A 26,532-nucleotide genomic window follows, 5' to 3' on the forward strand; every position below is an offset into this window, starting at 1 on the left:
GTATAAACGATTGAAGTTCGGATTCGATCATAACCTAACTATTAAGCATTGTTTCATTGTTATCAAAATTACAATTAAACATGATCACACAGATTATTTTAATTTTCTAAAATGATCACCCACACAATTTTATAAATTATTTTGAAATTTTGTTTAGTTGTTATTCAAAAAATAGCTCAATGTCACTGTTTGCAAGACTCAATTTTGTAAGTAAAAATTATTAATTTTTTTTAATCTAATTTCTTTCATTAATTGGCAAAGACTTTTGTTTCTCATAAAGTAAAAAAACCGGACACAATTTCGAATTACAAAATCAGTATTTTATTTCGAATAATACAACCATTTAAATGATATTACGTTCACATTTTTCAAGAAAAATGAAGAAAGGTAGGAATTTAATTTATATTTGTGTTAACCATGGGTATGATTGAATAACTGGTTATTGATGCTATTAAATAAGAAGCCTATGTATCTCTTGTTAATGAGTGTGTTGGTTATCAGTATCTGGTATTAAAGAAGCGAAACAAATTTTTTGTTACATGATAATTTTCAGTGTAATTTTTTCTTTATTTATATAAATAATTTAAAGTTTTAATACTCTATAAGCATCCTCTGGCCTGATTTCTCCCTGACTGTTTCCTTCTTTCAAGAATGTTTTATTATTACTGTCAACTAATGTTACAGTATTGCAATTTTGAGACATTTAGCCTTTCACTATAGTAATACAGGTAAGAATTAACTAATTAAAGTATAATAAAACATACCTTAAAATGCTTAATAACTGTAGACCTAAAAATATAAATTTTATGTTCTTACCCATGACAGTTAGTAATTTTATTAATTTGAATTTTAAGCTTTTGTTTTTAAAAAAAATGTGCTTTGAAATATTTTCAGGTGTCTTTGCAACCATCCTGTGACCAGTACTACTGTTTTCACATTGGTTTTAACTGGTAGTTTTTTTGATGAGACAGATACTTGATGTGATTAAAATTGTAATCTGTTGATTCTGTATATCAATATGATGGCTGTAAAATCTGAATCACACACTGACTAATACATTTTTAATGTTTTCCTGCGTAATAAAAAAAAAAAAAACTGTCAGCAGTAATATCGATGCCATTGTGAAAACAGAACTAGTCATTAGGGTAGTGATTACAAAGATGAACACATTTTGAAGTAAATTTTAAAAATAACATTTTTACAGTTTGGTTCAATGAGTTGTTAGTAAGGTTTAAATTTCAAATTAATTGGTTGAATAGTATGACTATTAATGATAATAGTATGATAAAAATAATTAAATATTAAACAACTGGCTTTCAGATAATGAAATTTTGTCTACCAATCAAACATCATGTTTCATATTCCTTGCATCACATTATATATAGATTACCCAAATTTGCTTTACATTACAAATGTAAAGCAAATTCAACTTTCTTAATCCATCATATTCAAAATGTACAAGCACACCTTCAAAAATTTACAGAAAGCTGCTACAACTGACGTACTTATAGAATGTAACGCCCCACACAACAAATATATAACACCTATATACATCTTTGTTAGCTACATTGAACAATTTGATACAATAAAACATCTGACACAGTGGTATTATTCATTCATCCACACACTTTATACTGCAACATGCTATCTTTAATATAAGAAAAAATGCTATAACAAATTTATACCTAGCAACAGTAGTTATACAACCAAGTTATACAAGTTTGCCAACATTTTCAGGAAAGAAGGTTGTTGTGTCATTTTTAAAATAGCAAATATATTAAAAATATCAGACAGTAAGCTATAAACACCACATATAACATACACCACACCAAGAACATTACACAAAGTACAACATATATACCCTTACATAAATTACAACATATATACCCTTACATAAATTACAACATATATACCCTTACATAAATTCACAACATCCTACACTGGGTATCACTGGTACTAATGAGAACCATACAGCAGTCCTAATTAAAGGTTTTTCAGTGGCTGTTTGTCAACTTTAAAAAACCAACAAACTTGGAATTTGTAAGAGACATCGACCAACTTTAGATTTAGCTAGTAATAAGGAGACTGAAGAAGTTAACAGAGGAACTTAAATTTTCATACAAGGTTTCTTGTAGTAGGGTGCAATAAAAATGGTTTACTAAAGGTTTTACTAAGGTTTACCAAGATCCCTTCCTAATAAATAGTGCGTCATAACAGCTAGTGGGTCTCTGAAATCTATTAACAAGCGTAGAAGTGGCATCCTGTTGATTGACATATTCAGTAAAGAGTAATGTCAAATACCTTTAGTCCTTAAGAATATAGGGAAGGACAGAGTGATAGTGGAGCCCAATAAGATGCTAAATTTCAGCAAGGAAGTGATCTTTTGCTATGACTTGGCTGAATTAACTGAAATATCAGAAGAGCTACTGCTGCAGTCAGTGACTTCCATGCAGAGAATTGTGAGGAAGGAGAATGGTTTTGATGTGCCAGGATCTTCACATATTCTAATCTTTTCTGCTACAACTGTTCCTGAGAGAATAAGAACTGGTTACCTGTCTACCCATGCGTGACCATACATACCTAACCTGAGATGCTGCTTTCAGTGTCAGGGTTTTGGTCACAACAAAATTGGTTGCACTAAGGAACAAGTTTATGCATGTTGTAGCTGTACAGGACATGATGATAGCACATGCATAAAAGCTCAAAAGTGTAATAACTATAACGTTTCACATTTGGTGAGATCTTGAGAATTCCCTGTTGAAAGAACAGGTTATATTAAGGATCTGTATTGAGCAAAAAGTATCCTTTCCTGTGGTTCATCGGGAGTGTAGAAAATCCCTGAACTTGAGAAATCCTGTAGTGAGCGGTTTTTAGTTTTGTCCAGTCTCTCTAATAATGTGCAAAAGAATGAGTGAACATCGTGCAATGAGCTAACCAAATAAATATAGGTAAAATCCCTTACCTCTGCTATTTGGAAAGACAGATGGTATAACAAAAACTACTTCAGTTGGTACACCACTAAATAAAACTTTACATTGCAGCAAACTACTAAGATTTGCAAAAAAATTGTCTCCTGGTATGGTGTCTCCAGCCTCCTTAGCTTCCAAAGGTAAACCCCTTGGTGGCATTCCCATGAATTATTGCTTTAGTCTTGGTCAATATCAAAAAAAGGACACAAATGCACTTATCATTAAAAAAAAAAAATTTTATATTGTTAAATAGTGAATCCAAATCATATGCTACAGTTTACTTATACTGCTCTAGACACGATAATTCTGTTAGTTGTGCTTTTCTGGTTGGCAATAGGACATACATGTTTTTGTTACAAGACTGTGATTAATTAACACGGCCTTAAATATACTTAGCCCTTCATTCAGACACGTAGTCAGTTCAGATTCCATGAGTGCCTTGCAAGCCAGTAGTAATATGTATTCCAGACACCCTGTTGTCTGTGATGTACAGTCTTATCATCTCTGAAATGACTCTATGTAATAAAACTGTGAGCTTCTGCTGGATCCCTAGCTGTATTGGAATTTCAGACAATGAGCATTCTGATTGTGTGGCAAAAGAGACTTGTTTGTAGCCCTCTTTCACTAATTTCATTTTTTCAAGTGATCTTGTCTGTTTTTTGAAGTGTGGTTTGTGATAAGTGGCAGAGTGAATAGAATGCTACCATCAATAATAAACTTCATCCAGTTAAGGACACTGTGTCATCCTGGAGTTTTTCATCTAGGAATAATCTTGAGGAGGTTATTATTTGCTGTTTGCAAATAGATGGAATTTTTGTGTTGTAGTTAACTTTTAAATAATTGTGGTTTTATTTCACTTCTAACATTTTCTATCTCATTTGTTTATTACTTTTGTTTAATTATAAGGTTAATCTTTTAAATTTAATTTTTGATTATATAAATATAATATCGTATTGGGGCACTAAGGATGACAACTTCATTTTGCTCCCAAGAAAAAATAAAAGTACACAAATTGAACTGTAATGATTGTAATAAATTACATTCATTGTACAGACTGGGCTTTTATATTAACCCACAAATACAAAGATTCATTCATACAGACACTATCCATAAAGAACTGCATTTTGTACATTAACTCCTAAAAACAATACATCATTAAGAAATACATCAACTACAACATAAAAATTATAAACAAAGAACATAAAAATTAAAAATCTCAAAGTGGAACAATACATTATAATATTTACAAACATCATACACCTGACAAATATAACATACCAGACAAACATTACTTAAATAGAATACATTATTCAGTTACATACTTAAAGGATTTCTTAAGAGAGGTACCTTAAAAATAGTACTACTAGATTTGTTACTGAAACTCTGAAGTTCCAAGAGGGTTTTGGAAGAAGTTCAGTAATTTGAAAATATTTAATATTTCAATAAGTCTTCTATTGCATAAAGACTCACAGTTTGTGTGTTTATTTCTTCTGAGAAATAATTTAAAAAACTACTGATATTGAAAACTCCTAGATTGAACTCCTGCATTAAATTTTGCTGCAAGTGTTATTTGGTAAAAATAGTCTGATAGTGAAAAAGACCATTTGTCACATATCCATCAAACTTTGGAAATTGATTGTCCACGATCAGAAGCAATACCAATCTAGAATTGAGAAGATTTTAAACTCTTCTCATCCATTCTCAGATCTCAAATTTGCTGCTGTGAAACATTGAAATACTGTCATATTCACATTTCTGTTTTTCAGAATATGTTCTCCAGCTTCCCAAATAACAAAAATTTAAGTATTGAAACATTCAAACATTGCTTTTTAAATTTATTTTATCTTTAAAAAAATACAGAAGAAAAAGATATCTTGCTGATTCTCCCTCCCAAAAGTTTCAGCATCCTAACCCCCTTCAGTTAACAAAACTTGAAATTTTGAATATAAAAATGTATTCTACATACAGAGAAAGATAAAAAGAAAAGGTACATATGCTTCTTTGCACTCCAAAAGATTTTATGCCCCCCTACCTGCCTTCATAACAATTCTATAAATTGCAAGATTGCAATTCTATTAAAAAGATTCATTCTGTTTAAAAAAAACTGTTCTGCCTTTAAACAAATTTTTAAATCATATTTTCTAAGAGATTCAGTCCTAGTCCTCCAAAGACCTCCACCTCCCCTTAACTCAAAATTGAACCTTTGTTTATCTTTGTTTTTTATGTCATATTTCTTGGAGGACATTAAAAACTTATAGTTGTATTGCCCATCGAGGTATTCTTAAGCTCCTTATTAATCCCTTTCATTAACATTAAAAAAAATGATTTGCAATATTACAATTTTTTTTCAACTGCATTTTTTTTCAAAGTTTGTACTTATACAAATATCAATAAGACCAGGGCCTATTGTGTCATCCAAGCCATCATTTAATTTAAATTATTTCCTGTCCACAAATTAAAAAATATAATTTTCATGTTCCAAACATTCTTTTTCAAAACTTCTGTTTTGAAGCCTCCTTTCCATCCATCACTCCATTTAGCATATAATTAATAACTGAAATCAACAAGTACAGATTGAACTTTATTTTGTCCATATTCTTATGAATATAATCTTTTAATGTCTTAGGACTTGCATGCTCAAATTGTTTTTTCACCTCATTGTCATTTGTCCACCATCAGCTGATTGACAGCTTATAATTTGTAGTAGTATAAGTGGTTAAAAAATTGGTTGATGCACCCCTTCAGCCAAGTTATTTTGTGCTTCAAGACTAAAGTTGTTAAAAGGGCACTACTATGATCTATGGTTGTACCAAAATATTTTTTTTTTTTTTTTGTTATTTTAGAATGGAAAAGAATTTATTAGAAGAATAATTATATATGATAAATATTGATCTTACATACACACACTAATATGACACTTGTAATAACTATAAAAAGATTAGCTATTATGCTAAGTTAAAAAAAATTAATTTTTAAATTAAATTGAGCAGTTCTATAAAAATGCTAGAAATCCTGTTTAAAGATTAAAAAATAAAGTCTCTCAGTGTATCCCAATGTATATCTTTCAAATTTTGTGGCTGTAATCTGGTGCATTTTTGTTACAAAAGGCTGGTCTTTTTTCCACTTATCAAAATTAATTTCTCATTATCAAAATAAACTATTATGAATACTAGAAGTACATAAGAATTAAGTGTGCTGTTAACAAATATAATTTGAAGCAACTGAAATGGTTATTTAGTCGCAATTGCACACATTCAAATAATTTAATGTTCTATTCCTGATAGTGGCTACCACAATGCCATGAATTGTGCATTGCATAAAAGTGATTAAAATCATTTTGCAAAAAATTTATAGGTAAACCCTTATTGTTTAAAAAAATCTGTTTCATTAAAGCTATTTTGTATAGAGATAATTTTTTTCTGTATCATATAACATCTGTTCTAACCTTTTAACAGAAAATATTTATATTTGGGCATTCCTTCTACTAATAATTTTCAAATGATCCTGTTGCACATTAATAAACATTATATTTTATGTCTATTTGGTCCTGAAAATTTTTTCTGGAAACAATATATTAGTTACTGGTTCTATGAGTGGATGGTATTGCATGATCACTATCATTTAATGTGAATATATTCATTTCTGTTCATTTAAGTATATGTCTTAATATTTAATATAAATAGATATGCATGCTGTCATCAATATTTCCTTCACAGATTAGGCTACCAACCTGTTCAGACACAACTATTTCCTCAGTATCTGTTGCTTGTCCCATAGGTTATATAAATTAAAGTGGCTTTGAAATGTGTGTTTCATGTATGCTGTTTAAATGTTCTCATTTTGTAATATATAAATGTGTAATCTATTTAATTGGTTAATTAAAAAGCTTCTTAAAAAGCACATTTGGCTGTCTAGTATTAAGCATGATATTGTTAATGAAATCCCAAGTACTAGCATTGTTTGTTGATTTTTAACTGGTTTTCTGTGCTAGATTTATTTGTAATATTTTTTTCTAATAGTTCCATTCGTCACTGTAGATCTGTTCAATTTATAAATTTATCTCTTTATACTGATCAATAGATAAATAATAACTTTAATCATTTAATAATATTTTGCATCTTAATAATTTATTCTCCTGTAAATTTTACATTTAAAATCTGTTTCATTCCTAGTAAATGTAAATGAACTCATATGCAGTTAATCTTCTCTCACAAGGCTGTCATCGGCAAGTAATAAATGTTTTTTTTTTTTAAATTATGCTTGTTCATACACTATTCATATCTATCTCTTTCTCATTCTCTCCTCTCCTTTCTATCTCTCTCCTCCCTATCTTCTACCTGTGAGTATTTATATACATCTATATGTGAAGTCATAATTTATTGAAAGCCAACCTCTGTGGCACAAGTGGTAGCATCTCAGCCTTCCACCAGGAGGTCCTACTTCGAATCCGTCAGGCATTGCATTTTACATATACAGGGTCATTCACGGGAACCGGATGTTTTTAAAATAATCATAAAAAATTGAATATTTACTTTAAAAAAGTTTTATTGGCACAAAACACTTGTTAAATCAAAGCATTTGTTACTTACTCATGAACGAAAAATTATGTCCGGCAAGTGATGTCCATTTTGGGCAATACATTGTTGTAGTAGCCTTTCATGGTAACTGGCCTCAATTCTTTGCAGCATGTCTACATCAATCTGGGTGACGTGATGACGAATTGCGATCTTTAGGTCCTCCAATGTACGCGGTTTATTGCCGTACACACGCGATTTCAGAAACCCCCACAGAAAAAAATCACAACTAAAGTCGGGTGACCGAGGGGGCCAAGGAATGTCGCCGAATCTGGAAACGATCCGTCCCGGAAACAAGTTACGGAGAACAGCCATCGTTGCCCTCGCTGTGTGCGCTGTAGCTCCATCCTGCTGGAATAACACATTTTGAAAATCGATTCCCCGGTTTCGTAACTCAGGGATGAAAAACGTCTTCAACATCGCAATTTAACGATCAGCTGTTACAGTTACGGCAGCGTCATTTTCTTCAAAAAAATATGGTCCAATAACACCGACCTTTCCTATTGCACACCTTTGGGCTTTGAAGTGGTCTCTCGTGAAGCTGATGTGGGTTTCTTTCTGCAGAATACCGGCAATTCTGTTTGTTGATGAAGCCATTCAGATGAAAATGGGCTTCCACTCATTAACAATAACAAATTTTCATTTTCTTCAAAAACGGTAAGCATTTATCGACAAAATTGTAATCGCTGCGTGAAATCTTGCTCGTTTAACTGCTGCACGACGGCTATCTTGCAAGGATGGAAATGCAGGTCTGTATGCAGAATTCGTCTTATCGTACTTGTGCTCATTTGAAGCGCTGCTGAATGCCTCTGAATAGAGCGGCGTGGGCTTCTAACAATGGCTTCCCTTACTCGTTCGATGTTCTCCGGAGTGCTAGCAGTTCGTCGAGGACCCGGTAGTTTTTTCTTCAATATTGAACCACTTGTTCAAAGGTTGTTTACCCATCGCAATATTGTGTTACGAGAAGGGACACTTGCATTACGATGGATATTAAACTGACGGCGGAAATCTCCCTGAACAGCAGTTACGGATTAGTAATTTCGCACAAAACTGCCATACGCATACAGGCGTTGGTCTAGCGTCCACAGCTCCATCTCATCGACTAAAATGTAAATGCTATGAACAAGGGAAACGTCAGACACCAGCAACGTGCCCCTCCCACCACGAACGCCCGAGTACTACAACCCACTTCAAAAACATCCGGTTCCCGTGAATGAACCTGTACTAAAAATTTCCATTTGGGCCAAATGTTTATACCAGTTTATACCTACACATCTCATTAAAAAAAAAATTATTTATTAAAAGTTTGCAGTTTCTTCCTTGAACTTTCATTATATAGTATTTTCTAACTTTTATTTTATTTTTTAAGTTGTTGAAAGCTGTGTAATTTTATTGATTTTTTTTTTTTTTGTAGTATGATATTTGTTTTATTGCTTTTTCAGTCAAGGTATACCACATTACTATGTTCTACAAAAAAGTATTCAAAATGGACAGTAGAAAAAACTAAACAGTTTCCATTATGTGTAATGCTACCTGTTGGTTTTTGTGTAGCTGATGATGGTTTCCATAATAAACACTTTAAAGAAATTCAGGTATGTGTTTTATTTTATACTATTTTACTTTTTATGTAGCACTGATTTCTGTGTTCATAAACTATTATAGTATATTTTTTGACTTCAAAGAAAATCTTTCATATTTCATTTTAAGTGTGATGTATCATGTTATATGTTTGTTTTCACAATAATATAGGCGCCTGTCTCAACACAAATACTTTCTTGCTAATCTAAGTTTGTGACATAAGAATCCCACAGATTACTGAAAAATAATTAAGGTAAAACATCATATTTAAAAAAAATCTTCCCATAATTCAATTTTTAGCAGTTAATTTTTCTCTTGTTCACAATAACCATACTTATTTCAAGATCACATGCTTATGTTAACAGTTGTTTTTAACTGAGACACTCAGTGGTAAGATGTGTTTTCATTCACAGCTTATATTATTAGTTAGCAAACCTATGCTAGTTAAAATTGAGGTGTAAAGGCAAAACATAATTAAATTCTTTTAATAACGTTAGGTAATACTTTTTTTGTCTTCAGTTTGGTGCAGCTCTCCAAGATTCCCTATCTAGTGCTAGTCGTTTCAGTTCGGTACACCCCCTACTTCCTACATCCCTAACAATTTATTTTACATATTCCAAATGTTGCCTGCCTGCACAATTTTTTCCTTCTACCTGTCCCTCCAGTATTAAAGCGACTATTCCAGGATGCCTTAATATGCGACCTATAAGTCTGTCTCTTCTTTTAACTATATTTTTCCAAATGCTTCTTTCTTCATCTATTTGCCGCAACACCTCTTCATTTGTCACTTTATCCACCCATCTGATTTTTAACATTCTTCTACAGCACCACATTTCAAAAGCTTCTAATCTTTTCTTTTCAGGTACTCTGATCATCAAGTTTCACTTCCATATAAAGTGACGCTCCAAACATATACTTTTCAAAAATCTTTTCGTGACATTTAAATTAATTTTTGATGTAAACAAATTATATTTCTTACACACCAGTTTGTATAATCTCTTTTTCCTGTTTAGCCTCTGGTAACTACCGTTTAGATAATACTTCAGAGGATGAATGAGGATGATATTGTATGAGTGTGAATGAATCTTGTACATTCTCAGTTCGACCATATCTGAGAGGTGTTTGGAGGGAGAAAGAAATTGAGTTATACATAGTTGTACATATACAGTTATACATATTCAATCAAACTTAATCATGTGGCATATGTCCATCCACCTTCCTATTTTAAAAAAACTAAGTTGATTCAAAATTTCTTTCTGCCTCCAGATCCTCTCAGATATGCAGTTTAAAGCTGTTACCATATTTAAATATCAGTCTGTATAGTAATTAGAACAATATTTAAAATTCTAGAAATTTATTTGCAATAAAAAAAATAAACTGGGTATATGTTAGTTTTTAGTTCAATAAAAACAAAAATAGTTTTTGATACAGATGTTAACAAATTCAGTTAAAAATAAAATGAAGAATAACATTACTGCATCAGTTGATTTAATTAAAAACATAGATTGGTTGCTTTAAGAAAGAACAGTAGCAGTAATATAAAATGTAGTATGTTTTTAGTAATAAGACTTCATAATAGTTTATAATGTGTATTGCTTGTATAATTAAAAATTCACTGAGGTTAATAATACAATTTCTAAGAATACTTTTCAGTTGTAATTTAGATAAATTGATACAGATTTTTTAAATGGTCAGTAATTTATTAAAAATGGCATTGGAAGAAATAAGACAGAATATTGACTTACAAGAGAACTGTTTAAATTTCTGGTTTGGTAGGGATGAATTTTATTATTAAGAATTAAATGAGCAATTCATATTAATGAGCGCAGTAATCTGACACCCATTTTTGTATCTTAAAAAGGAAGTCAAAACTCGCTCTGAATTTTTAAGGAAGACCCAAGAGATTGAATTATATTTTAGATGGAAGTATATATAAGCAAGATTAATATTTAATTATGATGACAAGAGTGGCATTATATTAAGATACTTCAAAGCAAAATGGTTTGATTTTATTACAGTTGAAAATCCATTTTATCATTATTACATTATCAATATTAAAATACATCTTGGGATGATCAAGATTGATCATCCCAAGAGAACTTGTCATCTAATAAAACACCCAGAAAATTCAGGGCTACATCCTGACCCCCCATAGGGGAAGACACCTTGTGATAGGCATCTTCCCGGTCACCACCACCTCCTCCATTCCTGGCTCTGATGGGCTTTACCAGAGGTTGTCTTGTAGACCCTCTAAACTTGATAACACGACACAGTCATCAGTTTGACGTCTGTCAGGATGCCACCGATATGCAATGCCTCAGCAAAGATTTCCATCAGTGTATTTACACATCCTACTATCGCCTTCATATAGCCTCTACCAACCATGACCACCTACCATAACTTAAACCCTCATCTATCAAATTAACAGATTCACAGAAGGAAGCACACGAGCCCCATGCCTTCCTCTAACACCAAAGGTTTTACAAAAAAAATTTTCCTAAATTTAACTCGGTGATTTTACAAATAAAACAAAATTTGGCAACTGAAAATTGTTTTAAGCTCTGTATTTAATATACAGAGTGTCCCATATAAAACGCAACCCATCAATTACTCATCCATGAAATTTCAAAAGTCAAGCTTACTCCCTTAACTCGTTACTGAAATGGACTCGTCCAACATCTGAACATCGCGGCGACGCAGTAGAGAACTACCGATAGAAACAACAATGCAATCATAACGTTCAGTGTATTACTAGAGACAAGACGGTGTTTTCGCTAGATGAACGTGTTTTCATTGTTGATTCGTACTTCAGTACGAAATCAGTGGTTGCAGTGCAAGATTTGTATCGCCATAAGTACCCAGATAAACCAGCTCCTATCAAACATCAGTATTAAGGTTAGTTGCAAAATTTAGAGAGACTGGTTCTGTTAATAACAAGGAACACAAAAGATCTGCATCAGTGTTCAATACAGATACAGTCACTGAAATCAAAAACCGATTACTCGCCTCGCTAAATAAATCGATCAGACGTTTGTCTGCTGAAATTAATTTGTCAAAATCAACTGTTCATCGGGCGACCAAACAATTACAATTACGACCTTATCGCATTCAAACGGTTCATCGACTTCTTGAGCCCGACAAAGAAAAACGGCTACAATATTGTCAACGGTTCCGTCGATTTCTGCGTGAGGGAATTAATGTTATGGATTCGTTATTTTTCACAGATGAAGCACGGCTTCATTTGGATGGCTACGTAAACGTCTAAAACAGTAGAATTTGGAGTGCTGAAAATCCCCACGTTTATCACGAAAAACAATTACGCCCTCAGAAGTTGGGCGTGTGGTGCGCGATATCGCGGAAAAAAATAATCTGTCCTATTTTTTTCGAGTACACCATTAATGCAGAACGATATCAGGATATTTTATTTCAGTTCATCGCACTCTTGGAAGAGGAAGACAGACACTGCTGGCTACAACATGACGGTGCGACATCGCACTTCGCAGGTTCAACTTCTGATTTCGTCGAGGAATTCTTTGGTAATCGTGTTATCGGTCGAGGCTTGTGGCCACCAAGATCTCCAGATTTGACTACGGCGGATTTTTTTCTATGGGGTTACCTTAAAGAAAAAGCCTACAGCAGCAAACCACGAACACTTGAACGATTGAAAGTCAATATTGAACCAGCTGTATTAAATATCCAGCCACAAACTTTGAAAAAAGTTGCAAGAAACGCTGTAAAAAGAATTGAAGCTTGTATTCAAGAAGATGGCGGCCACTTCCAACATGTACTCTAAATGTAAGGTAATGGATGGTAATAATAAAAATTACATTTACATTTACACATGCCTTTTTATTATTTCAATACCTACCAATATAAGGTTGGGTTGCGTTTTATATGGGACACTCTGTATTTTTTTTTTTTTTTTTTAATAATGTTATCAATAAAAATTGCTTTATTCTTTTAAGTGATTGGTCTATGTCTACCGAATGTAGAAAAAATTTGCAAAATATTCAACTTTTTATTTACTGGAATGATTTATTAAATCATTTGCAATGATAGTTTTTTTTTCAACTTTAATACTGCTTTTCTGAAATAAAATTAAAAAACCTTTTTTAGTTTTTTTCAATTTAAAAAAAATACCCTTTTTTATTAAAGTACACTTTTTGCAGTAGATTTATTGTTACTCTGCACATGACTGCTATTGTATAACAACTTAAATTTACTAAAATTAAGCAATCGGTGGCTAACTCAAAGAAAATTTATTGCTTTCTCAGTTTATTGTTTTTTCAATGCTGCATTAACTATTTATTTTCAATATATTTACACTCCATTGCTATATCAGAATTTTACTGTAAAATACATTTTAGAATTTGATTTTTATATGTGATTTTTATGAAAGCATCAATTTTTCTATATCACCTGTTTTCTTTTTATTAGTGTATATTTGTCTTTTCATTTTTTCATATCATTTCGCCATAAGTCAAACAAATTGCTGGCCATATTTTGATGAATAGTTCTTTTCTTAAGCTTTTTAATGTTTATATTGATGTAATAGTAGAATAAAAGAGTGAACTCTTCAAAAATTTTTAAAAATGTGATTACTTTAGAAAATAAGTAAAAAAATATTAAGAAATTCAGGTGCGAAAGTAAACTAAGGAGCTGCAATTTGTAAATTATCACATTTATCTGTAATATTTTTTAAAAGTTGGAAAAAGTAAAAAATGTTTACACCATTGTTGTTAAGAAATTACTTAAGAACATCTTAATCCAATTGTAATCGACATATATTTTTATTAAAAAGGCAAATATTTCTAAATGGAATTTTTATTATTTTGATGTTAAATAATAGTAGGATGAGTCTGAAGAAGGTAACACTGTGGCCAGTAAAGCGTGGTTTGATTGTGTTAAAAGATTAATCTGATAGTGCAGCATTCAAATTATTAAGTGCATGTGTTTTACCCATAGAAGTCTAGTAACATAATACTCATCATTCATGATGAATTTCTCTTTTTTCAAAGGAGAAAAATGTACACTTCGTCTTAAGGCCACAAAAACTTAATGGTTTCTACCCTACATGGAATCAAATTCTTTGATTAAAGTTCTATAATTTAATTTCATATAAATTCACTGAAGGAGGCTCTTCATACAGTAGATGCTGCACCATTATAGTTGAGTAACATTAAGAGTAGAATTAACAATTGCCTAATTTACAGTTTTCATCTCTGGGAATCAATTAGGTCATAACAGGGATGCATTGTATCTTATCTAAACTTATCGGATACTTTTATTTATTATCTTATCCTTACTTTTGTAAAGATATAATTTTAAGTTTACGAGAGTTTTCCAAAAAGTAACTTACATTTTGGTATAATAAAAACAACAGCTGTTGTTTTTATAACTACTTTGTAGAAAACTACTTTTCTACAAAGTAGAAAGCAAATTGAGATGCTTTTCATATGTGTGGATGAGTTTTTGTATCCATTCATCAAAAATTCTGCTGCCTGGTTTTTCAGCCACTTTTTGGAATTCATCAAGCACAAAACTTATGTTAACCCAACGTTTTCATCAAAACTTAATGTTAATGATTGTGTGAAATTTTTGGCCACTAAACTGAAATATCTCCCATAAGCATCATCTATTTTCTGATAAATCTCAGTGGGTTTGTATTTTTTTGCCAAAAGAAATAATCTGATAACTAATCTTGCTTCCTAACTGGCAGGATTTTCTATAGCAGTACACATTTCAAACACTTGAAAAATCAACAAGATATATCTCAGTCCTTCATGTAGCACAGCTTGTGTAATGGGTGAGCTAGCTTCACTCATTATACATCAAGCTTCATTGACCATCAAGATCAAGATAGCACCATTACATTCACTTCTTTGTGAACAATAGCAAATTGTGTGTGTATGGGGGTGTGCATGGGTGGGTGTGTGTGTGTGCAAGCGAGCGTGTGTGTGTGAATATAACAAAAAAGTTATTAAAAAATTAGAATGTTATTAAATTTTATTATAAATTTCATTCCAGATTCCAGATAGGCCATTAACACATAGACACTTAATTCAACAAGCATGCAGTGAAAGTGTTCATACAGCTACCCGGCTTCTTACACAAACCCTAGTAGCAATTAAGGACATTGGAAAATTGTATAGGTAAAAATTTATTTTAATAAATCTAAATTATTATGATGTTCAACTTAATTGTTCATGAAATTGTTGCTATTCAGATAACTTTTCAGCATACTAAACATGAAGTTACTTGGAACTAAGTTAGAGCATTACAGCAGATATTGAATTTGCCATCATTTCTTTGATGGGTTAATCAAGGTGTATGAGGTAAGATATGGTTACAAGGACCAGTACTGGTCTATTTAGTATGCTTGAACAGTTTCTCCACATTGCAGCCTGAAACATTAACAGAATTAATGTTTCAGGCTGCAATGGCCCAAAATACTATAAGAATAGCACTACCCAACTGAAGATGAAACCTTGAATTTCTTGCATGAAAATGATGAGGGGTGTTTCCATCACATTAAATCTTTTCTTTAATTGGGTTGATTGTAGTTCCAGACATGATAATTAATCCTTGGTAACATTCTTCTCTTCATCAGGATAGTGAGAGAGATACACTCATTCAGTTCATTTTTATTTTTCTGTAACATATCTTGACACCCACTGTAAAATGTTTCCTATGAATTTATGCTTATTTTAAACAATGCTTAAATTCATGTTTATTTTAAACAATGAGAAAACCCTGAGTCATAACTGACAACTTTTGACCTCTAAAAGCATATTTTAACCCAGTTATGCACTGTTAATTACAAGAAACACTGTAGATATGAAAAACATTTTCAAATGAATACAAATATTTTCTTATGAATATCCTTTGCAGAAAGTGCTTTTCCCCACAAAAAATGTAATACAGCGCTCAGTTTTCTTTTAACATACACATGTTGAGCATAATTAATATTTTTAAACTAAGTATGCACCTGTTACCTGGTGGATTGGTGGTAACTTAATATAATCAAGTTAGACTGTATTGCCAGTTAATTGCACATTTAGATATTATTCAAAACTGTTTTTGGCCATCCTACTTCAGTTTTTGGCAGATTTATTGACTTTCTCATTTTTAGCTAACTAATATAACATATTGAAATTTCTTTCATTTACAAACTTAAATTGCACTTGCCCATAAAGATTCATTACTTTACGTCTGATTGTTTTCTAATGTTATTCTAGTACCTAATTTCTGAAGTATTTTCTTCTTTCTTTTCTTTTTTTGCTTTTTAGTTAATATGATAGAACACCTAAATTTTACTATTTTGAAAATTGCTTTTCAGAAAAGTAACTTCTTAGAAACCTTAGAGAAACAATGTTTGAGAAAACTGTTAGATTGTAATATTTCACTGCATAATTTATTTCATCACTTGTTTTAATTATGATGACAAAATGTTTACTATGATACTATGATTTTATCATATACTCCTAATAAAGTTGTGAATAACCAATAGCGCTAAAAGGTTTTTATTTTAATTTGTTGGTAAGAAATAATCTTATTATAATTAACTAGCATCCCCGTCGCGGCTTCTCCTGGGCTATATGGTTACATATGAATAATTATGTTTCAATCAATATTTTGTCGTTTTGGACAAATATGAGCCAAATCGGACTATAAATACAATTTTTTGAAATATCTCAACCTTAACGCCATCTAGCGGGTCCAAACTAATTCAGAAACCTTAGTGGGCATGCTCACAACTCACAAACTTTTAATAAAAGCTTAATTATGCAATCGTATGCAAGTTTCTTATTTTATTTTTTTATCTTTTACACTTTATTCACTAATGCACTTTTTCACAGCCCTTTTTCTGACCACTTAAGAAAAAGTGCCAGAGCTTTTGCTTGTAAGATCTTCAGGTTTTTTTTTTGCTTAGGTTGCTTACAAGATCTTAAAAAACGTAAAACGAATTTAAAAAATGTAAAATCTTGTAATATATATCTTGTCCGCATGGGTGATTTTCTATCTTCTATATATAAAAAGAAAAAAGGCTGTTCGTATATCTGTCCATTTTTTTGCAAAAAATATTTCTTTTCACATAACTAATATATATTTTGAATATGAGCCAAACCAGACTGCAAATACAATTTTTCAAAATATCTTGACCCCAGCACCACGTAGTGGGTCCAAACCAATTCAGAAACCTTCATGGGCGTGCGCACAACAACTCACCAAACTTTCATTGCAATCAGATGAATGGTATAAGAATGCCTATGGGACAAACATTCATTTTCATTTCCTTGTACAAAGTAAAGGAAGTATTTTGATCACGAAAAGTTAAGGTTTTCAGATCTCAACGGAAATATCCATTTTCTCCTTCCCCAAATCCATTTTGACTAGTTTTGGCATGATGTCTGTTATGAGAGATACATAACTCTAACTTGAAAACAATTAGCTGTAGGAAATTTTGGATTTAGGGCTGTTGTAACATCTAGTTGTGCACACCTCCCCTTTAGATTGCAGTCGACTGAACCAAAGGTATCAAAAACTCCAGTAATAAGCTGTCATTGAGAGATGTATCATAAGTGGTATTTATTATTTTCATTGGTTCCAGAATTATAGCCAAATGAAATTTAATCATATCATAACATAGCAGATAACTACAGCAGCTGTATGTCAGTGCTACACTAGCACTCCTTGTAGTGAGAGGGAGTACTAATAACGCAGTATACACCCACTTAGCCACTAGTTTATGTAGAGCATTTTTTGGGAAAGGGGTGTGATTTTGCAAAAAAAAGTTAGAATATTATTTTAATTATTAACAAATGTGCCTAGGAAAAAAATAAGACCTTAATTAGGTATAGCTTGAGATAACTGAGGCCAAAGTATCTGAAATTTGGTCAAAATCAGTCAAGTAGTGATATAAGATTATTTAGAGGGCGACACCAAACATACACACGTGCATACAAACATCTGGAAAATTTCCATCCAGTTTTTGGGTTCCATAAAGATCCGGTGAAAACCTCATGTGCCCAAATTGGACTGAATACAATACTTTCCCTTCTAAAGCTATAGCTCTGCTATAGGGCTAGACAAGAAAGTAATAAAATATTTATATATTCAAATTATTGAACATAATAATGTTCAATAATTTGCCACTAATTGTGGCATTTCAAAACTATAAAAAAAGTGGTTAACATCTCATTTCAAACTAATAGACTATATATGTTACTCCAAAGCTCTTCAGAGCTATCAGCACCTACTGAGTAGCTTCCAGTAGCATTGTTACTAATTCATCTTAAAATAGTTAAGAAACCAGTCTAATAAAGTGCACAAGATTTATTGAATTCTGAGAATTAACTGTAACACATAGAAGGATTGACAATCCTTCCAGCAATGCTGGATATTCACTAAAAGTAAACAGGGTACTTTAATTTAGTCACAATCCAGGTGGCTTACAAATTCAGACTTGCCAATAACAATTAGTCCATTTTTTATACTAATAAAACTAGATTTCATATAATAGCTTGTTGATTTAAATTTTTTTACCTTTTTAATTACTTATATAATTTAAACATAGTGTTTAGTATAGAACTATTTTTAATTTAATTTTTAGAATATTTTAAATAAGTGATATATTTATGATTAAACTTTGTTTTGCTTCCTCTTTGCTTGCTTGTATTAAAGTTTTTTTTAATTTGTTGAAATAAATTATGTAAATACTTCCATCTATTAATAAGATGTACTTATTGTATTATTTATAGGGAATCAATGGAAGACCTAATAAATTTATTAAATGAAAGTTTACAACGAACAAAGAATAATATTGATGTAAATGATCTGAATGATTCATTGGTAGCTACACGTTCTAGGGTTGAAGAACTAAATAAGTCTATTATAGTAAGCAATATTAATTTATTTACATTTGTCAAGATTAGTTATATGTAAATTAATTCTATATTTTATTGTCTCTCACCACCATTCAGTTCAGCAGATTATAAATTCTTTAGTAGAAGTGCTTGCAGATGCTCACAGATTTTTAACATTTTATGTTGATTGTTCATGGAGAATTTGCTTATTTTATCTTTGGTATGTAGTACAAATTTTATTTGTACTGAAGAATGAAGATTTTATGAAATAAATTAATAGTTTGGTGTATTACACTCTATAAATAGTACCTGAGGTTTAAATTTTCATTAGGCACAATAACTGTTCTTATAACTATTTTTAAGGAAACTTGCTATGGGATCACCAGAGGAACTAACTTATGCAATATAAAAAAAGAATAATTGAAATCACTGTATTTAATTTGTCAGACATAAAAAATAATAGAGAATCCTACTCTTTTTGAAATTTGTTAACAAAAGTTTTTATAACTAATTTTTATATGAGTGGTTACCCAAAAAGTAAGTTCTGAAGTGGTGTTAAAAAAAATATTAAGAATGTTCTCGCATAAAATTTTTATTGCTCTTCTTCATAGTTCCTGCCATTGTTGAAATACTTATAATAGCAGTACCCAGAGTTTTATTCCTTCATCATAGAATGATGCCATCTCCAATGCAAGCCACATATTAGCAACTTGTTCAACCCTGTTATGGCATTGTCGGCCAACAAGGAGCTATATGCTATTAATAAGGCCTTAAATATAATTAGCCTAATATTTCATCACATACTTGTCCAGATTTCATGAGTTCCTTGCAGGCAATTAGTAGTAGTATATTTACATGTACTCAAGATACTCTGTTGTCTGTGATATACAATCTATTATCTCCAAAATGACTCGGCATAACTGTGAGCTTCTGCTGGATCCCAAATTTAAAATTTTTAATATTGTTTCGCTGTGGTTTTATTTTACCTTTAGCATATAACATAGGCATTCCTATTTCAGTGTTACTGTTGGTAATTTTTAAGTTAAGTTTTAATATTTTATAGTTTACTATATTATTGTGTCCGAGCACTGATGACAACACTTTGTTGTGTGCCCAAGAAAAAATGCAAGGAAGGTTTTAAGATACAGTTACAGTGAATACCCCCCAAGGTTAAGCAAACCACATTGCTTGTTGTGGATTGCATAACATAATTTTTTCAGCGAAGTGTGTTATATTCCATAGGTTGTAGTTTTCATTTCAGGATTTACATACTCTTGTCTCCTACCCAGTAACTATTTGATTCAAAAAGTCTTCACCTTGTTCTATGTTTCAAGCTAAAAATGTAACTACCCGTTACATTTGTGATTTTTGTGAGCATCTTAGGGCACCCTATGTGCATACAATTTATAATTCTACTTCTCAGACACAATTTCATGTTGAAATGACCACATGAGATTTCTGGAAAATGCGCAGAAAGATATCTGATTATGAACTATTCATTCCCTTTAATCTTGTCATCAGTTTCTCAATTGGTAATCAAAGATGGTCGGTTGCCTGCTTTGCTCATCATTGGGCACATTATTGTGTCCTTTGATAATCACATTCATCTCTGTGTCATAGAACCATTTGTTGCATTACCTTCCTAAACATCATAGATCTGACTGAATTTCAATCAATTTATTATTTCATAATAAACACATACTAAAAGGTTTACAGAGCAGATAACTGAGTAAGAATGGTGTCAATTGCTTTCCTAACATATTAGGCAACATTTATAACATTATCACATATACATTACAATACATGTCAGACAACTCAGCATGCATGCACAGAAGTATGCCTTAGTGCTGCAGCAGCAATATTTAGAAACTAAACTTCACTGGATATACCTCGTATAAGGATTGTTTCTATTGAAATTCTATTCATTTATATATTGTACATTCTATCAGATTCAGGCATCCAGCATTATATTTTAACCTAATAGAACATCATAATAATCATTTGTAGAAAAAAAAGAATTATGAAATTTTTATTCTTTCAGCAACTTACTAGCCTAATGGAGTACGTTGAGAAATTGGTCAAGTCAACTGCTGATACAGCATTTATTGCTGGAGCTGATACAGTTTGTAATGCTATGTGTGAACGTTTACAATTTGCTCAAAATGAGGTGAGGATGATTAAATAATTTATTGTTAATCTTAATGCAGTTGCAAGTGCTTCCCAAAAAGTCACACTTAAGTCAGTTTAGAAACAATACAATGATTTTATGTTATCTGTTTTGTATTGGCTCATTTTTTTGTGAAATTTGATGTAATTGTTACTACGTAAAGTAAAGAACTTTGCCAAATTTTTCATCTTTAGGGCAAGTGGTTTTTGAGGGAGGCTCCGTTTAAAAACTTGCTTAAATTGATTTTCTTTATTGTACAAGTACATCAGTATAAATTTTATTATATTTTTTGGCATCAATGTTATATTCAAGATATCTCTGTTTATATTTTTTGGGATTCATGCTGAAAATTAGGATTAGGAAACAAACCAACAATTTAATATCTACAAAAACATTAAGAAAAGAACATTTGAATAACTTAATGTTTAATAGTTACCACATCAGAATACAAAATGTTCTGTTCATTGAAATAGTCCAATTTAGATGTGCTCACATATCCGTACAGTTAACAAAAATTAAGCAAATTGATTGGTATCCTCCAAAATGGTTGGTTTAGATGTGCTCACATATCCGTACAGTTAACAAAAATTAAGCAAATTGATTGGTATCCTCCAAAATGGTTGGTTTTGTTCGGGTATTGTCCAGTGTTTCTGAAGCCACATTTTTAGATATAATTTTTGGCCTACTAGATGTAAACAGATGGGTCATAGACTCCCACCAGTACCTGCCCTATAGTGTAGGATATTTTTAGAAAGCAGCAGTGACCTTCATCACTTATCATTTAAGGAAGTGATAATATCTTTCATTGTTTCTAATCATATTATCTTTCTAATATTAAGAAATATGTTATCACTATTAAGGGTGAAGCTCAATTAAATAAAATAGAATCTACTTTGGAATTGGAATGAAATTTATAACATTTTATTAATCATAGAGTGACTGGATAAATGATGTCAAAGTGGGATAAGTATAGTAAATTAAATATTGTAATCTAATTTTAAGTATAAGTAATTATATTCAGGAAGAAAGTATATAAGTTTGCTTTATTGTTTATAATTTCTTTGCTTCTTGAGCTTTTCTTTAGTGCTTACAATTTCAATGAGTAGTACTCATTTATAAATATAATAAGGACCAGTCTGCAGTCTTGCAGCTTCTAGGTTAGCTATGGTTGTTTCTAAAAAGCATAGTGCATAAACAGATTGTGCAACATGTTATTGTCTGATATTTTTCACTCTCTTCTTCTAATTACTTCCTTGTAAGAAGTAAAGGAAATATTGCGATCGCATAAAATGTTGGTTTTCAGATTTCAATGGAAATATCCATTTTCACCATCCCAGAATCCATTTTAACTAGTTTTAGTGTGATGTATGTATGTATTTCACATAACTCAGAAATTTTGGATTTAGGACTTGTAACATCTAGTTGTGCACCTCCCCTTTTGATTGCAATCAACTGGACCAAAAGTGTCCAAAAAGCCCAAAATCCAAAAGATTTGGATTTTGGACTTTTTCTTAACTGTGGTAGTAAGCCCTCATTGAAAGCTTTTCAATGATATCATAAGTAGTACTTATTTTATTGGTTTCTTATTTGTACTTATAGTGTTTATTTTTATTGGTAGAGTTATAGCCAAATAAAATTTCAATTAATGAAATATCTGGATCTCCTCGGAGTGTAAAAAAAATTTACAATAAATAATTCAATAATAATAAAAAATTAATGAAATAAAATTGTATGTACTTCATTTTAAAAAAATATGTGTATGTAATGTAATAGGTGTATAAGGAAGTCATGTCATGTCCACATAGTTTTTTTGTTTTGTTATGTAGAATGGAATTTGACATTATCTTCACATTCAAACATTTTTCATTAGTGGGGGTTCCTTTATATTTCCTACAAAACATAATTTATGCATTATATTGGACAAGTTTAATGAATGTATTTCTGATATATTTACAAACTGTATAATTTTTGTGCTGAATTTTGTAAATTTGTTTATATGTTAAAGTTCTCCAAGATTTAGACAATAATAGCCTATCTAGTTGACCTCCAAAGAACATATTTTCCACTTGATCTTGCTTTTGACTTGAAAAATCTAATTGTTAAAATTCTTAAGTTATTGTTTATGAGATTGAAGACTGTCCCTGTAACTTAAACTAAATCCTTTGATATTATGTTATATTAACTGGTACCTCAAAATTGTATAAATGGAATAGGTGATCAGGCTTATCACATGATCAAGTTATTTACATCTTATCTTTATAATAGAAGATAAATAGTGAGCAACAATGGCAGTTTCTGAACCCATGACAATTTTTTACAGGTATTACAGCTCATGTATGTTATAACTAAAGGTTTACCATTGTACGTATCCAAAACGTACAGAATTAATGCTGACAAGGCAACTTTCTCATATCTAATCGCATTATATATGTTTTTAAAGCAAAATCATTCACTTTTTATAAGTGTAACATATGGCTTGAAGTAGATAAATGAGGTAGATGAAGTTAAATTTTTAGGGTTCTGTTTAGATCCAATCTTTTCCAGGAAAGCCTGTATTTAGCTTTTCTAAGTTATTAAGAGTTGTTTTTATCGCTAGGAAGTTATAATTATAGATAGATATTAATAAGATAGATAGCTAGAAAATAGCTACAAATAAGAGTAACTTGGAATGCATTAATTGAAATAAAAATTATGGCAATAATTAATCTTCTTATTCATTACACATTGCTCTATAGGAAATATAATTTGTATTACTGTAGGCAAACATATATATGATTTTCACAAATTATACTGTAGAAAAATGAGAACACTTGATTTGCAGATTGCTAGGTTAAAAATGAATAAAGATATTTGTGTTTCTAGCATTGTAAACTCGTTAAATGTAAACTTCCTATGGCAGCATGATTAAATGACCTTGTTGATAGAAAATGATTCTCTTCGCTAAATGAATTCCTGGAGGATATCAAATAGGAATTTAAACATTGTATATGCTTGTTATAATAATTTGTAAATTAATATTAAGTCCTAAGTTAATATAATGGGTGTACAAAAAAAATAATATTGCTTTTAATTTGTTACATCTCTTGAGTGGAGGTGTAAGTGCTGATTTAGGGCTAGAATCAAATAGCATAAATGAGTTTTAGTTGCATGTGTGGCTGTAGATTAATTCCCTATCTTTTATTTCGGTCAGCATAAATCAATGACTGTGCTTATTTACAGTGGCCTCCAAGGTTACACTAATGGCCTCGTGTAATTTTTCCTTTGTGGTTTTATAAAAAATTCTATGTACCACCACTACCAAACTGATCTACCCTCAAATCTAAATTGATCTGTGTCTCAAATCTATTTGGTATCCGTTGTAATCTGTTGTTTCCGTTACTCCAGTCATTTCGGTTAAGGTATAGATTCTCCTCTCGGTTCGATGTGTACCACATAACAAAAGAGACTCACTTTGATCACTTTTTTAGGGAAAAATTTGCTAAGGCTATAATCTCATTTTATTTTTGATTCATTACTGTAAGTCAGAGTTAAGAGAAATAAAATTGCTTTAAAATCCTGATATTATTTTTTGTACACTCTGTATCTTAGCACATTTGATAAACTTTGTATTAAAACAAATAAATGTAGATTATTGTTAGTAAAAGATAAATAAAGCTTTAACTTTACACATCAAGCTAATGAAATTAAAACTTTTCTTGCTGCTCTGTTCTGAAATAACAAAAAAAAGTTGACTTTTACTGGATTTTACAAAGTATTAAAATAATTTTTATATTTCAGTGGTGATCGGTTCTTTTCTTGTAATCATAAAAAGTTTGTTTAAAGTTAGTAAATTTTTGTAAAACTACAAATTAATTAAATTTTGTTTATATTTATAGTTGTCAGATGATCTATTGAAGAATAAAAAATTACGTCAAGAATTTGAACAGTTAGAACATGCTATTAGTTTAGCTGAAATTGAGAGAGAAAAATTGGATGATGAAAATAATCCGTACATAAAAAATATGGTTGATTTATATTGAAAATTTGTATTGTAATGTGTTAAATTTAAATAAAAAGTTAAAATCACATTCTATGTTGAATAATTTTATTTAATTATTAGCAAAACAGCATTTGAAAAGATGTGCACAGTTAGTATGTGCATGCTTATTAGTATTTTATCATTTCAACTCTTGTGTGGATACTTTTCAGTGAAATGGCAGATTGACACAAACAAAAGTATCCATTATGTAACCAATGAAATAAGTTTTATCCCTTACAATTGAACTTTGTGTTATAACACTAGTGTCATCGTATTAGTTCATATTATTGCTGGTGATTTTCTTGAATTAGGAAGATACATTTAGGAGTCAATTAAGGTGTGGTCTTTTTGTGTCATGTAGAATATCCATCATTAAAATCAGACTCAAACTATGGATCATACATAGTATTTGTTCTTGTAAAATTATGAAGCTAATTCCCTCATCCACAAGCTTTAAATCTGTGTAAAACATGTTAAACTTAAAAATATAATTTTTTCATGCTTTTCTGAGTTTGTTTTCTTTTATATTTATAGCTATCAGAGGATAAAGTGAAGAATAAAAAATTGGAAGAAGAATATTTAATGTTACAGAAACATTTAATTGAATCAGAAATGAAAGAAAATGGAGATAAAAATAAACAAGAGGAAAACAGTGAAAATTTGGATAAGAAATAAACATAAGAACCCAAAAAAATTGTGTATGGATAAGAATTAAACATAAGAACCCAAAAAAATTGTGTACCCAAAATTGTGTATAGAAATGAAATTTTAGTGGATATTTTACTTTAATAAAGTTTATTTTATTATATTCTTTTCTTTCTTTTTTCATTAACCTTCTATCAGCAGCATGGATGTGCGGGGTTTAAGTTTTGATGCGGGGTTTAAGTTTTGATAAGTATGACTTTTAATACCAAAAAGATCTATGTATGAAACGAATATTAATGTGGTAATCCACTTTCTATTATTAATTTAATTTGAAAAAATTTAAAACTGGTTTTGTAGGATTGTATATTACTCTAATATAGTTGAGCATTATAGTTGAGCATTTCATTCTTTTTCATAGAAAGGGAGTGCATGGTTAGGATTTGCTGATTCTCTCATCCTAGAGAGCAGATACTACAGAGAGCAGATACTACATTTATTGTAATAAATACTAGGATACTACATTTATCCTGGAATATATTTGCTCTAAATAAGTGGAATCACATTCTCATATTTATTTAATATTATATTCCAGGGAAAACATGGAGCCAATACTATGATTAACCAAGCTATTACTTGGAATATATTTGCTCTAAATAAGTGGAATCACATTCTCATATTTATTTAACATTATATTCCAGGGAAAACATGGAGCCAA

General features: G+C 30.8%; 1 protein-coding gene across 1 annotated transcript; it reads left to right on the forward strand.

Annotated features, from left to right (window-relative positions):
- Positions 1-2: 2 nt before the first annotated feature.
- Positions 3-25,980, forward strand: LOC142331751 (uncharacterized). The gene is made up of 6 exons (XM_075377813.1): positions 3-206; positions 8,986-9,135; positions 15,149-15,273; positions 18,883-19,018; positions 21,029-21,154; positions 25,707-25,980. The coding sequence occupies exons 1-6, from the start codon at positions 180-182 to the stop codon at positions 25,845-25,847; spliced, it is 705 nt and encodes a 234-aa protein (XP_075233928.1). The 5' UTR covers positions 3-179; the 3' UTR covers positions 25,848-25,980.
- The last annotated feature ends 552 nt before the right edge of the window (positions 25,981-26,532 follow it).

The sequence above is a fragment of the Lycorma delicatula genome, chromosome 10 (genome assembly GCF_047948215.1).
Source record: "Lycorma delicatula isolate Av1 chromosome 10, ASM4794821v1, whole genome shotgun sequence".
Classification (NCBI taxonomy): Eukaryota; Metazoa; Arthropoda; class Insecta; order Hemiptera; family Fulgoridae; genus Lycorma; species Lycorma delicatula.